Source organism: Pelobates fuscus, chromosome 10, assembly GCF_036172605.1.
Source record: "Pelobates fuscus isolate aPelFus1 chromosome 10, aPelFus1.pri, whole genome shotgun sequence".
Classification (NCBI taxonomy): Eukaryota; Metazoa; Chordata; class Amphibia; order Anura; family Pelobatidae; genus Pelobates; species Pelobates fuscus.
Window position 1 is genome coordinate 67,157,025 of NC_086326.1, and position 17,423 is coordinate 67,174,447.

Below are 17,423 nucleotides of genomic sequence, written 5' to 3' on the forward strand. Positions count from 1 at the left end.
AATATGTGTAAAATGCCATTTGTGCAAGTAAAACAGTAAGTTACTGTTTTATTTGCACATATCCTGTATTCACCAAATTGCTTTGGGAGTTCATAGACAAATAATGACCATGTGTGCACATTAGGGAGAATTTCAAGAAACACAAAAAAAATTCTAGTTTGATTAATGGTGTGACTTCTTACCTGGAGTCCGATGGGAACCACTTCATGCCTCCTGATAATCAAAAGCTATATTCACTAAGAAAAGCCCAATGATAGATAGGTAGGTAGAGCAGGACTGTGAGAGTGTGTATGTGTAGTATAGGGATGGGGCTGTAGTAGGGGGAGTAGTGACTATAATGGTGACTAGGGATGTAGTGGGGGGTTATAAGGGCTAATGTTGGAGGTATTGGGCAATAGAGGAGGATTAGTGGCTTAAGAGTTAGGATAGTTACTACAGTGGGAGGATAAGGGCTATAGTGGGGGATTTTCATTATATTGTGGGGATACGGGTTAAAGTGGGAGTATAGGGGTTGTAGTGGGAAGAATGGTGGCTATAGTTGGGGATAGGGTCTATAATGGGTGCCAATATCTATAGTGGTAGTTGTAGTGGTGGGAGAGTGGCTATAGAACCCCTGTACTGGGAGAACAGAGGTTCTAGTGAGAAGGAGAGTGACTATAGAAATAAATAAATGGGTTATAGGGGCTGTTGTGGTGGGCAGTGGTTATAGTGGGGGATAAGTCCTATAGTGTGAGGATAGTATCTATAGTGGTATATGTAGTGGAAGGATAGTAGCTATAGTGTAGGGGTAGGGTCTTTAGTGGGGGAATAGGAGTTGTAATGGGGGAATAGGGATTGTAGTGGGAAGGATAGTGACTGTGGTAAAGGAATAGTGGCTGCTTTGCGGATATAGGTGCTGTAGTGGGGGCAGTGGCTATAGTGAGGTATAGTGACTGTATGGGTGATAGTTTCTATAGTGGGAGATGTAGTGGCGGTTATAGTGTGGGTTATAGGTTGTAGTGGGGGGCTGTGGCTATAGTCTGGAATTGGGGCTACAGTGTGGGATTGAGATTGTAGTGGAGAGATTGGGCAGTAGTAGGGTAAGAAAAGAAAAAAAATGTTTACAAAAAAACTAAACTAAAGCTTATTCCCCCCCTCCTTGAGGCCAGGGAGGGGGGGGAATCCTGATCCCGGGTGGTCTGGTGAGAGATGCAGCACGTTTGAACACCCAGTAGACATGTTCTTCTGGCTGATGCCAATGCAGACGAAGGAGACCAATTATGGCCTCGCTATTTGAGCACTGTCCCTGCAGGCACCACAGCAGGAGAGTGGGCTGGCTGGTGAAGGAAATCTTTGATCTCCCCTCCGGCCATGCTGCCGGAGCTGAGATCTCGGTAGACTTGTGGGAAATCCAGTGCATGATGCTCTCAGCCAATGAGCAGGCCTTGCATAGTAGGGTTGAGCTCAGAAGAGCTAATGGAAACTCCTAGTAGGAGTTCTGACCCTTACTTACAGCAGAGAGGAGGCAGGGAGTGGTGTTCAGCAGACTCTAGGTAAGAAGACAATTAGACTACTTTAATTAGAGGGGGGCTGGGTACTCCTGGCACTATAACCATTGCAGTGCGCTGTAGTTGTTATAGTGGATGTAGTGTTCTTTTAAAACAAAACCAAAAATCACATTGTTTAGTAAATACACAAGCCTGCTATATATACATGTATAAAAGAGTAGTGTTACCTTGTAACAGCACGAGTGCAAACTGTAACAAAAAAACATCCTACTACAATCATCCATCCCCAGCCACCATCAGGTGGTGCTCTGTGCGAAATCTTCTTCTGTGCCATTGTCTCTACCAGAGGACCTTCTTGAAGCCAAAGCTTGGCTCCTTAAATGGATAAGACACTTGGAACTGGTTTGCCCACATAAGATCACATTGGCTTTTAAATAGACTTCCGAAGACATGCGGAATATTCCAGATGTGTTACCTTTCTTTAGAGATTTTGTTTGGCATCTGGAAAAATTTTAAAAAGTACAATAGTTTATTTACATTGTTCATGTTCATGTATCAAAAAGTTACTGGAATTACAATTTGTTAAACACACCATGATATGTAAGTATGGTTTTAGCATAGGGTGTTGAGAACCCCTGTAAACTTTAAACTTTCGACATTAAAAAAAATACATACAACGTACTCACACATTGGCACCTAGGCCTTTTCTGTCATAAACGCATTTATTCTTGTCTTCCAAGAACCGTTCCTCATGTATGTGCAGTCACAACATTAAAACCACCTGCTTAAAATTGTATGTCTCCCTTGTGCTGCCAAAACCGCTCTGATGCGTTGAGGTATGTACGCCACAAGACCTCTAAACGTGTCCTGTGCTATCTGGCACCATAACATTAGCAGCAGATCCTTAAGCACTGGAAGTTGCGAGGTGGGGCCTCCATGGATTAGATTTGCTGTTCCAGCACATCCAAAAGATGCTCAATTGAAGGTCAAAGCAACATCTTGAACTCATGTTCCTTTAAATTCGCACTGAATTCTCACTTTAGAGAAAACTCTGTATGAGTCTTCAGAGTGATCAGTGTTAATTAAAGTATTATTTGCTGAGCATCTTAGGCTGAATTAGCCAAATTTAAAACATAGCTAAGAGACTTGATTCATTTTTTTTTATTTTGGCCTCAAATGTGAATTCCATACAATAGATATTTTCAGTGTTTAAATAACATTTTCCGCTTTCTTAATCAGTAAGAAATTGGTTACTTCTCAAAGGGTTGTAGGTTCTAATTGGTTGTTAACATGAGTTGTAAGAATTTTAAAATTGTGAAGCAAATGCAAAATGACAGCTGCCACATTGAAAATATCAAAACTTCCAATGATAATTACAGCTACATTTAATGTATAGCTTGGTTAGATACAAATATTATTAAAGGACACTTCAAGGATTGGCGTAATCCCCATTTTAATGTATTATATATAAATGTCATTAATAAAAGAGGCAAACTAATTTTATAAAAGCTCACCTTGCCAAATATGGCTGCTTCTTACAATAGGTGGGCTTCCCAGACCAGAAAGGACCTCATCCAACTACATGCATGCACACACAAGTCATACGGATCATGAACAGCAAAGGTATAAATATAATTCCGCCTTTGATGTTACTGATCCAGAGGGCTGAGAGGCTTATATCTGCATTGCTATAGAAGACACTCCAACAGCTTCAGGCACATTTATTAGAACAGAAAGCACACAGAAACGTTTTGACCCACAGATGGGTCTTTATCAAGCTGTGCAGGAGGACTGAGAGCATTCATAATTACAATAACTATGTACTGCGTTCCTCCAAAAAGTCAGTCCCGATTTGAGGCTTCTATCCCAGGATTGTTCCCTGCGCTGTGCAAAGTAAATGTAATGCTTTGAGCCTATGTGAGAGTGTTTTTGAAGGGTTCTCCACATATGCCCTCAGTAGGGCAGGCCAGAGTGGCTACCTGTCACCTAGGGTGACAAGCCCAATTTTTGGCAACCAGTCCTTTTTATGGGTAGCAACGAACTTTGTCAATGCCTACTGGTGCATCCCACACCCCATTTCGCATCCATACCAATGTTGGGAGATATGATATTACAGGGCTGCATCAAAAAACAAATCTGTACAGAGTGGATTTTTATAGACTCAGCTATTGCTAAATCCCGTAATAACCCATGCCACAGCAGAATGACAGAGCTGTCAATCAGGAATCTGGAATCCTTACTTCTAGGGTTTCTGCGTTAAATTTGTCCACACTGACAGACAGACAGACACAGGTATGTATAACATGCATATAAATAGCCACCTGCCACGACATCCTTACAATAACAGAAAGAGTAAATTGAAAAAGAAAAACATCAGGCACATAGTATTTATATTAACTCTACTAGCCTACATGATATTAAAGCACATCATACATAAAAATAAATAAATTAAATCAATAAATAAATAGATAAACAGAACATACATTCTTTTTTCTTCTACAGCACAGAACATTTTAAGCATTATTTTCAACCTGGAATGCAAATGTGTTTACCCAATACAAGCACTGTTAAGCATGTTTTAAACTCAGAGTATGGATCGTTTACAGGAGATATAATGTGAAAGCTTACTAGCTACAAATAGTTATATTATGTGTAAAAAGATCTTACCAATTTTAAACACATTTCTAGTCTCCAGGCAGCTATACCTTTTGTCAAAAATCTTGTAATGATCATTTCATCATATATATTTAGTAACAGCTTCAGCTGCTTGTTCACCTATTCCAGGCTTTGCACCTTTGAACCATCATTTAATGCAGAGGGGAGGGAGGTGTCCAGTCACCATACGCTTCCTAAGGGTCTAAGGTTCTCAAACATAGAGCAGTGACAGGATAGTAATGTAAACACTGCCTAAGTAGATATACATGTAACCCTTTCTTGAGTTTGCACAGACCAGTGGCGCCTTAAATAAACAGTCCAAACACCATACCCACTACTGCGTGCTGTAGTGGCTTTGGTGAAGGAGTGCCCTGGCTCCCTCTATTTTATGTAGTCAAACGATTTAACAACAGTTTAACTTTATACTTGGGGTCCACTTTGTTTATGAACCCTAGTCACACCTCCCTGCATGTGACTTGCACAGCCTTCCACAAACACTTCCTGTAAAGAGAGCCCTATTTAGGCTTTCTTTATTGCAAGTTCTGTTTAATTAAGATTTTCTTGTCCCCTGCTATGTTAATAGCTTGCTAGACCCTGCAAGAGCCTCCTGTATGTGATTAAAATTCAATTTAGAGATTGAGATACAATTATTTAAGGTAAATTACATCTGTTTGAAAGTGAAACCAGTTTTTTTTTTTTTCATGCAGGCTCTGTCAATCATAGCCAGGGGAGGTGTGGCTAGGGCTGCATAAACAGAAACAAAGTGATTTAACTCCTAAATGACAGTGAATTGAGCAGTGAAATTGCAGGGGAATGATCTATACACTAAAACTGCTTTATTTAGCTGAAGTAATTTAGGTGACTATAGTGTTCCTTTAAATATTGTCTTCCCCATCCCTTTATAAATATGTTACTGCTATTATAATTTCCTGTATTTTGTCTGACATATTTTGGGTATTTGCATTAAGTTTGTCACAGCAAGCTTGATATAATAAGCATATGGGCTAGTCCCAAGTAAAAATAAAGCTTTGGATGTTAGTTCCATTTGGAACTTGGTATCCTGTGTGGATTTTAGGGATCCCTTTGTAAAGACTTTTGCAATCACTGTAAGCAGAGCTGCAGAGGAATAGGCAGACAGAATAATATCTGCCTGGAAGAAAGTCTGCAGTGGAATAGGCAGAGTGGGCGATACATGCCTGGAAGAAGGGCTGCAGAGGAATAGGCAGACAGGATAATATCTGCCTGGAAGAAAATCTGCAGCGGAATAGGCAGAGTGGGCGATACGTGCCTGGAAGAAGGGCTGCAGAGGAATAGGCAGACAGGATAATATCTGCCTGGCAGAACGTCTGCAGCGGAATAGGCAGAGTGGGCGATACGTGCCTGGAAGAAGGGCTGCAGAGGAATAGGCAGACAGGATAATATCTGCCTGGCAGAACGTCTGCAGCGGAATAGGCAGAGTGGGCGATACGTGCCTGGAAGAAGGGCTGCAGAGGAATAGGCAGCGTGGACAATACCTGCCTAGAAGGAGATCTTTAGCCTGGTCTGGTGGAAAAGCTCCAGAATGACCCCAGTCAAGTTGCGGCGACTGGGGCAGAAGCGCTTCATGTTTCCCGGTTCCATCTAGGAAGCGAGTTTGGCGGAAGTACACAGTCGTGGTACAGGGAGCTCCATCACACTGGCTCCGTAGAATAGGCTGTAGTCAAATAGTTTGACTGCTTACACTAGGGGGTTGCCAGGGAACTCCAGACACCATAAACACTACAGCATGGTATAATGGTTATATCTTCGATTCCTTGGGAAATTGTTTTACATATGTAAGAAATTCCAGCTTGTTGATTGTGTTTTCCTTTCCTTTTTGTATGCATTTTCTTTAATTTATTCCTATTTCTTTTGTCACATAAGTAAATTTTCTAGTTTTATAGTTACGTACTAGTTTTTGCGAATTTCCCTTCAAAGTAGATTTAATGGCGTCATTTAGCCTTATTTATTCCCTATATACAGTTGGTATCAAAATATGCAACCCCCATTAAAAATCAGGTTTAATGTCTGGTGAGATTTGAATAAGGCATTTGCAGCAAAAATATTAGAACAAGAGGACACAGTCTTAAATTAGAGGGAGAAAGGTTTAAAAATAATATCCGGAAGGATTACTTTACTGAGAGGGTAGTGGATGCATGGAATAGCCTTCCAGTTGAAGTGGTAGAGGTTAACACAGTAAAGGAGTTCAAGCATGCGTGGGATAGGCATACGGCTATCCTAACTATAAGATAAGGCCAGGGACTAATGAAAGTATTTAGAAAATTGGGCAGACTAGATGGGCCGAATGGTTCTTATCTGCCGTCACATTCTATGTTTCTATTACTGAATTGGAGGCCATTGCTCATGAACAGTGGGCTAAGATTCCTCAGGAACGCTGCCAGAAGCTGGTGTCTGGCTATGCATCTCATTTGCAGCAGGTCACAAAATCAAAAGGGTGCTCTACTAAGGACTAAAGATGCTTGCAATGAAGGGGTTGAATCATTTTGAGACTGGAGAAGTTATTATAAGTTGCATTTTGAATTGAATTTGGGGAAACCACTTGAAGCATTCTTGTGTTGCGCTATTTCAATTGATTTTGTTGGATTTGTTCATTGCAAACAGCTGAAAGTCTGTCTGTACATGTAAATGTCTGTACATTTTGACAATAAACCTGATTTTCAATGGGGTTGATTCATTATGATTACTTGTGCATAACTATGTTTTGATATTGTGTAAAATAATCTTCATACCTATTTATTTATAAGGGTCTCACTAGTTGACCAAAGTGAATTAACGAAATCACATAAAAGCCTAAAGAGCAATAAGTTCATGTTTGTGTCTTTTTTTTGCTGTTTCCATTATGTACAAGTTATTTTAAATATGTGTTGTGGTATTTATGCAAGAACACCACACCTTTAAATGTTCCTCAACAGTATTTTTGTTACGTAGAATACTTATCATTTAAGAGGACACTTTAGATGCTGTAACTGCTTCACCTCATTGATGTGGTTATAATATCTGGAGTTCTCTGGTGCATGCCATTAGGCATTAAACTGTTTTTAATGTCTTAAAGGGACACTATAGTCACCCAGACCACTTCAGCTCAATGAAGTGGTCTGGGTGCCAGGTCCCTCAGGTTTTAACCCTTCAGATGTAAACATAGCAGTTTCAGAGAAACTGCTATGTTTACATTTAGGGTTAAGCCAGCCTCTAGTGGCTGTCTTCCGGACAGCCACTAGAGGCGCATCTGCAATGATTGAGACATATTATGCCTCAATCACACAGAGCGTCCGTAGGAAAGCATTGAAAAATGCTTTCCTACGGACACTTTGAATGCGCGCGCGGCAGTCATTCGGCTCCTGTGACGTCGGACGAGGATGCTGACGTCGACAGGGGAGGAGAGGTAAGGGAGCCCGGCGCTGGAATTAGGTGAGCTAATGAAGGGGTTTTAACCCCTTCAGCGCCACGGGAGGGGGACCCTCCTTTTCCTGACACTATAGTGTCCCTTTACTGCTAAACATTAGGCCAGTAGCCCATCCACTCTGTGCTGCTTGCGCTATTGAGGAAGTATTAGCCTGAACATCAATGGTGGTTGTTATTGGCTGCAAGTGTCAGTTGACCACTTTCAACTTATCAAAGTGCCTATTGCAGGTATTATATGAATTTATATAATTTCCACTTTAGAGCCATACCTTCAGTAGGAAAAAAAATAATAATAATGTACTTTTACTTACTTTAACTTGTTTTATCAATATATAACGTAGGGGCTGGGCTATGACACGCCAGAGACCTTCACCCAGTGTTATACTATTCCAAAATGGTAAAAGGTTTCACAAAGAATGTTGGGACAGAGGACTTTCAATAAGATGAAATGGTTATGAAACAACAAGCAAAAATCTGCGTTTTATGAAGAAATCAGTTAGCGTAAACTTTCTATCCTGCCTCTTTCCACCTTAAAATGTAGGGGGAAAAAAAGCATAAATAAACTTACTTCTATTCCACAGCCGAGGCCAAGTTATCCTCTCAGCTCAATCTTCCTCAAATGCCCTCCTTACTCAAGCTGCTGGTGAGGGGTTTATGGAAGGAAAGGCTGAAGGAAGGACATGGGCGGCACAGAGGGGGGCAGCATGCCACCATTGGACACTTTCCGCCAGTATGTGATTCGTGTTAAAACACAGATGTCAAATATACACAGAATTTATATTAATGAGTCCAGTAATCTTGTTCTGGGCTGGCTATTGATGCCCTAACAATGCATCAAGAGGTGTAGTGGCACCTCCCACAGTAGAGTGGTTAAACTTAATGTGAAAAGCTTCAAATACATATTCCAAACAACTTTATCAAATCACTGAAGTGGCCATGGTGCTTAGAGTAACCCTTTAAGACCTTTTTATGGTGATTGTCCAAAGCCAGGGGTGCTGCAAATGTAAATTTCCAGCTGTCGCAGAACTACAAATCCCATGATGCCATTTAATAGCAGACCAAATATAATTTAATTCTTCCCACCCATTCTTTTTCTAGCATCTTCTACTTCCATGGTTCTAGCACCTCAAAACCTATTAGTGTAAATCATAAGTATGTTTCGCTTTTACTTGAAGCAGATTTTAGTATTTTCTCCAAAGCTACCATCATAGCTTTTGAATGTTTTTCTATATTTTTGTAAAATAACAGCTTACTAAAGTTTTCAATGATTTTCATTTGGGCTTCCATAGAGGTGCCAGAAGTTATTTTGTTTTTTATTTTTATCAGCGAATAGATTATTTTTGCTGATAATTTTTTTTTATACATGGCATTTCATTTCAATTCAATGTTGTTCCAATGTATTCCACCAGTTTCTCTGTCATGCAAATGCACAGTGTAGGTTATCCATTTGAAATAAATTGTCAATAATTAAAGAGACACTATCGGTATCCAGACCACGCCAGCTCATTGAAGTGGTCTTAGTGCAGTGTCCTTGTCCCCCTTAATCCTGCAATGTAAAGCATTGACTTTTTTGAGAAACTGTAATGTTTACACTGCAGTACTAAGACAGCCACTAGAGGCGCTTCTTGGAGTTTACAGGACTCTTGGTCACCTTAAAGTTACTGGACATCCTAATGCTTTGGATGAGGACATCCAGCATCAGTGAATCCCCCATAGCAAAGCATTCAGTCAATACTTTACTAGCAGGAAGACCAAATGCGCTCGCAGTGGTTGGCGAGCATGCACATTAGTTCCCCCATCAGATGACGTTGAAGAAGGCACTGCACCGAAGGACATCGGCGCTGGAATCAGGTGATTAAATAAAGATTTATTTAACCCATTATGTTCCATGCCGGGGATGGACGCGAGGTGTCTATGGTGTTAGGAATACAACTTTGCATGAGATCCTGAGGGGAGTGTATAGAAGGAAATATTAAGGAGGTCTTAAGAATGGTGGGAGGAGGTTTAGGGCAAAGGGGTGTTGACAGTATAAATAGGAGGGCATTTTGCAAGCCAAGAAGCCACCTTAATTATCCAGATTGGTAACAGCTTCCCACCCTCCCTCCCCTGTGGTTGTTTGTCGGTTGTTTCTTGTTTGTTTCGTCACAGTGTGGTGGTAAATAGCCCCTGACAATTTGGGGTTGGACCAGCGGTCCGTGGAAAGATTTATGGTTGTGGCTGATCCCTCCCCTAAGCTCGGGTACAGGTATGAATAACAGATGTTCCCACTGAGCCAATGATCAGCTAGTGTTTAGCATTACGCTAATGGAAGGCCCAAGAAAGGCCTTGGTGCTGGTTGGTATGGGGGTGAGGGCAGTTGCCCAAGTGATAGGTTGGTAAGGTGGTTCTCAGTGACGTTTATTTTGCTGAGAAAGTTATATCATATTAATATGTTATAAAGTTGATGTTTAAGATATCTATATAATAAAGTTGTGGCCTATTTTCGCCAAGTAAGTCTGTGGTTTGGTTATTTCGGGTAAGTTAAGGGATGGAGGTTGGGGAAACAGTAAAGTTGTTCCCTTTTGGTATGCCCATACACAAGACCCTTTACTTATGCACAAGAATCCCTTTTATGTTACTTTGCTATTACCATTTATAGAGCCGTAATGGGGCCTCCTCTATAAATATACACAAATTTGAAAGCAACTAAATCTATTTCCCATTCATGTAAAGCAGTTTTGTAAACATGTTTACCTATTAAAAGGGTGAGTATTTTACTCTAGCCATCTATTTTTGTGTATGTCATCTTTCGTTCTTTTAATCATACCATCTGCCAGACCTTCTCGTCAGCAAGAAATTGCAATCATACAGCCCTTCTGCTAAACAGATGATACAAAGTATAGATCTATTGATATCCTGGAATACATATTACCAGGAGTTTTCCAGACATAAATACAATATGCCAGTGATTATGATATTTGAAAATGAAAATAAAACGATATGGGAATTTAAACTCTATAATATCCTCTAAATAACAGGAGAAAGTTGATGCTTGATATGCACAAGCAGGGCTAGTGAAAGGATTTCTGCCGGCCTAGACAAAGATCTATTTTGCCGCCCCCTCATGTCCCTCACTCACTGACAGACACACACACACACAGACACTTACTGATAGACATACACTCCCTCACTGACAGACACACACACAGACACTTACTGATAGACATACACTCACTCACTGACAGACACACACACACACACACAGACACTCACTGACATACATACTCACTCACTGACAGACACACACAGACACTTACTGACAGATAGACATACACTCACTTACTGACGGACACACACTCACTGACATACATACACTCACTCACTGATAGACACACACACACAGACACTTACTGACAGACACACACACAGACACTTACTGACAGACAGACATACACTCACTGACAGACGTACACTCACTTACTGACAGACACACACACACACACATACTCACTGACATACATACACTCACTGACAGACAGACAGACATACACACACTCATTGAAAGACAGATACTCACTGACATACATACACTCACTGACAGACAGACACACAGACACTCACTCATTGACAGACAGACACACCCACACACACACTCAGTGACAAACAGACACACACACACATACACACAGACACTCACTGACAGACAGATACACACACGCAGACATTCACTGACATACATACATACATACACTCACTGACAGACACACACACACCCACACACACACGGGCAGACATTCACTGACATGCATACATACACTCACTCACTGACAGACACACACACACAGGCAGACACTCACTGACACACACACCTTCACTGACAGTCAAACACTCACCTCCCTGGGATCCAGTGTGGGACAGCTCCTCACTCCTCCCACCCGCTGTTTAGTATGCCGGGGCCGGAATGACAAAATATTCCAGCTCCCAGCATCACAGAGGGCGCGCAAGGGAGGAGTGAGAGGCTGCAAGAACAGCCTCCCTCGCCGCCTGCCTGCTCCGTCCCCCTCTCCTCCGGTCACCGGCATTTGGTGGCAGAGCAGGCACCTGTCATCAAGGTAAGCAGGTGCCTGCTCTGCCTTATCTAATAAAGCTTCAGGGGCGCCCCTAAGGTGGCCAGATGGAAACATCCCGGTGGACGCCCCCAGCAGGCCGGCGCCCTAGGCAAATGCCTAGTTCGCCTAACGGTGGCGCCGGCCCTGCGCACGAGGCTAGAAATGTTGCTAGAGTATATGATTGTGACTATTCCCACAGTTATCACTATATATAGCTGGGTCCCTCTCACTTACAATACATGAATCTAAACTTCTGCTAAGAAGAGATTTCAGGAAGTTGGAAGTTGCAAAAAAAATCTACTTTTATGATTAATTTAGCATATACATAGAATTGTTCGAGCTATAAGTCTTTTTGTTTTAATTTTTCAAGGCCTATGCCTATAGATGTTTCACTGAACATATCTACTCTGAAAATAGAATTGTTTATTCAGCACAATCTTCATATAGTTAAACTTTCCACCTTATATGTTATCCAAACAAACTCTAGCAGAGGAGTTGTTAGGAAGGGGTGGAGGGGCTTAGGGTTGGACAAAACTCTGAGCGCATATAATGAATTTATTATTATTTGTGAAGGGCCAACCTATTCCTCAGTAGTTGTTGAGCATACAAATAAGTAATTGCAACATGATTAGCTGTCGCACGGGAACGAGGGTTGAGGGTGAGGGTTCTGCTCAATCCAGGAACATTTGGAGGAAAAGAACATTTCAGGTATGATGATTTCAAAGTAACACTGCAAGCCACACTGATTTGTGCAAGCAGTTCTAGTTTTGTCATACTCTAGCACCTGGGGCAAATCTTGACACTGATTTGGAATATAGCTAATAGGGCAAGTTCACAGGGTGCACTGGGTGTGCCGTGACATTTCCAATTATGCTCTTCACAGAGCCAAGAGCAAAAAAAAGCTTGTGCTACTATTTGGAGAATGAGGTATTCACCTGGGAAACCATGTTTTGTGGAGGCTACCTGCAGCTCCATGAGCCAGTAAGGCGATCATAAGATCTTTATAAATGGCCTTGCACTCTCTCCCGACTGCGATGGAGCTTGAAGTCTTCACCTTGGGAAGGTGCAGATTATTATGAGCATTCTTTTGAGGCCGCAAAACAGAAGGAAGTGCAGAGTTGCAGACTTCAAGCCATGCCCACTGGATCACCAGGAAGCAGCACCACAGGCCTAAGGGACTAAAAAGGAGTCAGAATCATATCCTCTCCATGTCCAAAGGAAAGCATGGGGAAAACAGACATTGTAACATTTGGAGAGGCAATTTACAACAAAACAGCATCTCCACACACATCACAGCCACCTCACACAGAGACACAGACTTCACACACAACCACCTAAACTCAACACACACAGCCACCCAAATGCAATATAAGTCACACACAGTCCACCACACACATTCATCCATACACATCCCACTTAGCAACAGACAGTAAATGCACGCATATTATTCAGCCAAATAGATTATGCAAAGCTACTCACACACATCATATGCAGTCACACATAGCTCATCTACATACATTGCACATACATTACACACAACAACAAAACACATCATACAATACACACTACATAACACACAGCATACAAACAGTAACCATCCAAACACATGAACAGTCTCGTAACAACACACAACTCACGGAGTTCTAGTTTGTTTGATAAATAGAAATGATGTCTCAATTTTAAGTACCCAAAAAATATTCACCATTTATTAAAGTAAACTAATTAATTTACCAAAAGTCATCTTTCCTCATCAGAACAGTAACTAAAACAGCAATTAAAACAGTCAGGAAAATTAGGAAACTGAAATATTAGTTTTAGATTTTATATAGCGTAGCGCACTGTAAATAACTACAACTCTCATTATCCACATTCTGGACTCAGGTAAAAACATGTTGGAAGAGCATAATAGGAAATGTAGTCCTTCACAGCTAGAGAGTTATTTGTGGACTCCCAATTCTTTGGACAAACTGAAAACCTTCAAAGCAGGCACAAAGTCACAATTCTACATAACACATTCTGATATTTCTTAAAGAGGGAAATGTCACATATCACATTACTGCCCAATCTGATAGCTAACTAAATGCTAGCTATTTGTTGTGCTATTTTGTTGTTATTGTTTAACACAATATAGTATTTTTTTAAACTACATTATATATCTGGCTGTCCAAGGCACAGCTGGAGCATATTATGCAAATGCATTTAAATCCAAGATGCCATGTGTACAAGCATAGTGTGCATGTGTGCAGGGCCGCCATCAGAAATTGTGGGGCCCCTAACACAGCTCAAGGTCTGGGCCCCCCAGGTGCCCGCCTCCAAGCCCCGCCTCCAAATCCCGGCCACAGGAATACACACACACAGACACAAAACGACACAGACATACACACAGAAAGATATACACATACTAACACACACACATACTGAAACAGACACACACATATACAGACACATACACATGCATAAGGAGATACAGATACACACACACACACACACACTGACATACAGACACACACACTAAAGTACATACATACCCACGTACTGACACACACACAGAGACATACAGACATACATACATACAAACAGACATACATATATACATACACATAAATACATACTGACATACATAATGACATACATACACATACATACGGATATATATACATACAGACATACACACACAAACATACAGATAGATATATACATACACAGATACATACAGACATACATACATACTGACTTATATACATACTGACATATATACATACTGACATACACACATACATACAGATAGACACATACACACATACTTACTGACATACACACACACACACAGACATACATGCACACATACACAGACATATATACATACTGACACAGACATACATACATACTGACATATATAAATACTGACATACACACACACACACATACACATATACAGACATACATACATGCATACTGACATACATACACACATACATACTGATAAATATATACATACATACATACTGATATATATATACATACATACATACATACTGACACATAAACACATACATATTGATATAATATACATACATACATACATACATACATACTGACATACACACACTGATAGATAGATATATACATACATAAATACACACATACATACTGACATACACACACAGACATACATACTGACATATATACATACTGACATACATACACATACAGATAGGCACATACACACATACAGACATGCATACTGACATACATACACACATACATACTGATAGATATATACATACATACATACATACAGGGAGTGCAGAATTATTAGGCAAGTTGTATTTTTGAGGATTTTATTATTGAACAACAACCATGTTCTCAATGAACCCAAAAAACTCATTAATATCAAAGCTGAATATTTTTGGAAGTAGTTTTTAGTTTGTTTTTAGTTTTAGCTATTTTAGGGGGATATCTGTGTGTGCAGGTGACTATTACTGTGCATAATTATTAGGCAACTTAACAAAAAACAAATATATACCCATTTCAATTATTTATTTTTACCAGTGAAACCAATATAACATCTCAACATTCACAAATATACATTTCTGACATTTAAAAACAAAACAAAAACAAATCAGTGACCAATATAGCCACCTTTCTTTGCAAGGACACTCAAAAGCCTGCAATCCATGGATTCTGTCAGTGTTTTGATCTGTTCACCATCAACATTGCGTGCAGAAGCAACCACAGCCTCCCAGACACTGTTCAGAGAGGTGTACTGTTTTCCCTCCTTGTAAATCTCACATTTGATGATGGACCACAGGTTCTCAATGGGGTTCAGATCAGGTGAACAAGGAGGCCATGTCATTAGATTTTCTTCTTTTATACCCTTTCTTGCCAGCCACGCTGTGGAGTACTTGGACGCGTGTGATGGAGCATTGTCCTGCATGAAAATCATGTTTTTCTTGAAGGATGCAGACTTCTTCCTGTACCACTGCTTGAAGAAGGTGTCTTCCAGAAACTGGCAGTAGGACTGGGAGTTGAGCTTGACTCCATCCTCAACCCGAAAAGGCCCCACAAGCTCATCTTTGATGATACCAGCCCAAACCAGTACTCCACCTCCACCTTGCTGGCGTCTGAGTTGGACTGGAGCTCTCTGCCCTTTACCAATCCAGCCACGGGCCCATCCATCTGGCCCATCAAGACTCACTCTCATTTCATCAGTCCATAAAACCTTAGAAAAATCAGTCTTGAGATATTTTTTGGCCCAGTCTTGACGTTTCAGCTTGTGTGTCTTGTTCAGTGGTGGTCGTCTTTCAGCCTTTCTTACCTTGGCCATGTCTCTGAGTATTGCACACCTTGTGCTTTTGGGCACTCCAGTGATGTTGCAGCTCTGAAATATGGCCAAACTGGTGGCAAGTAGCATCTTGGCAGCTGCACGCTTGACTTTTCTCAGTTCATGGGCAGTTATTTTGCGCCTTGGTGTTTCCACACGCTTCTTGCGACCCTGTTGACTATTTTGAATGAAACGCTTGATTGTTCGATGATCACGCTTCAGAAGCTTTGCAATTTTAAGAGTGCTGCATCCCTCTGCAAGATATCTCACTATTTTTGACTTTTCTGAGCCTGTCAAGTCCTTCTTTTGACCCATTTTGCCAAAGGAAAGGAAGTTGCCTAATAATTATGCACACCTGATATAGGGTGTTGATGTCATTAGACCACACCCCTTCTCATTACAGAGATGCACATCACCTAATATGCTTAATTGGTAGTAGGCTTTCGAGCCTATACAGCTTGGAGTAAGACAACATGCATAAAGAGGATGATGTGGTCAAAATACTCATTTGCCTAATAATTCTGCACTCCCTGTACATACTGACATACACAGACATACATACATACACACACACAGACATACATGCAGACACATACATATACACGCACACCTCATTTATGCCTCTCCTCTCCTCGGCTGTCTCTCTCCCCCCACACGGAGTAAACTGGGAGGAAGTGACCGGCCGTCACTTCCTCCCAGCAGCACTTGCGGTGCAGCCACAAATTTTTTTTAAAGGGGCCCAGGCCGGGCCCCTGAAGATATAGGGCTCATCGGATGGCTTGGGCCACCTGATTGGCCCTGGTGCAGATGCACCTGCGGCAGTTTTACCGCTCCACGTGGGGCCCCAGGGCTGCCGGGCCTGTGACAACCATCATGATTGTCACCCCCTGATGGCGGCCCTGCATGTGTGCATTCCATATACAGCAGGAGTGCTCAAGGTGGAGTATGCTCATAATGTATATTGTAGCAGATAACTAAGCATGCAGGGATAATCTTGGCTTGATGATGATACTCTAATCAAAAACAGTGATCAGCCGCAACATTAAAACTAATGACAAGTGAAGTGAATAACATTGATCAATCATTATAATGACACCTGTCAAGGAGTAGGATATATTAGGCAGCAAGTGAACAGTTAAATTTCATGTGTTGAAAGTGTATAGATCTGAGATACTTTGACAATGGCCAAATAGTGATGGCTAGACGACTGGGTCGGAGCATCTCCAAAACAGAAAGTCTCGTGAGGTGTTCCCGGTATGCAGTGGTTAGTACCTACAAAGTGGGGCAAGTAAGGACAGCCAGTGAAGAGACGTCAGGGTCGCCCAAGGTTTATTGATGCACATGGGGAGTGAAGGCTAGTAGATCACACAGAAGATATACTTACTGTAGCTCAAATTTCTGGAACACTTTGAAACCTTAGGTCCTGGC

At 41.2% G+C, this 17,423-nt stretch overlaps 1 protein-coding gene across 2 annotated transcripts in view; it reads right to left on the reverse strand.

Moving 5' to 3' along the window:
* Positions 1 to 17,423, reverse strand: part of SLC16A12 (solute carrier family 16 member 12) — an 88,657-nt gene that overhangs the window by 38,941 nt on the left and 32,293 nt on the right. Inside the window, exons 1-2 of one of the 2 annotated variants that reach the window (XM_063435105.1) lie at positions 4,155 to 4,265; positions 1,715 to 1,988 (exon numbers count right to left, since the gene is read on the reverse strand). In XM_063435105.1, the coding sequence (XP_063291175.1) occupies positions 1,715 to 1,821 (107 nt within the window). In that variant the 5' untranslated portion in view covers positions 1,822 to 1,988; positions 4,155 to 4,265. Of the gene's footprint in view, positions 1 to 1,714; positions 1,989 to 4,154; positions 4,266 to 17,423 lie in introns of those variants that run through there. The other variant, XM_063435104.1, reaches the window with a different exon arrangement.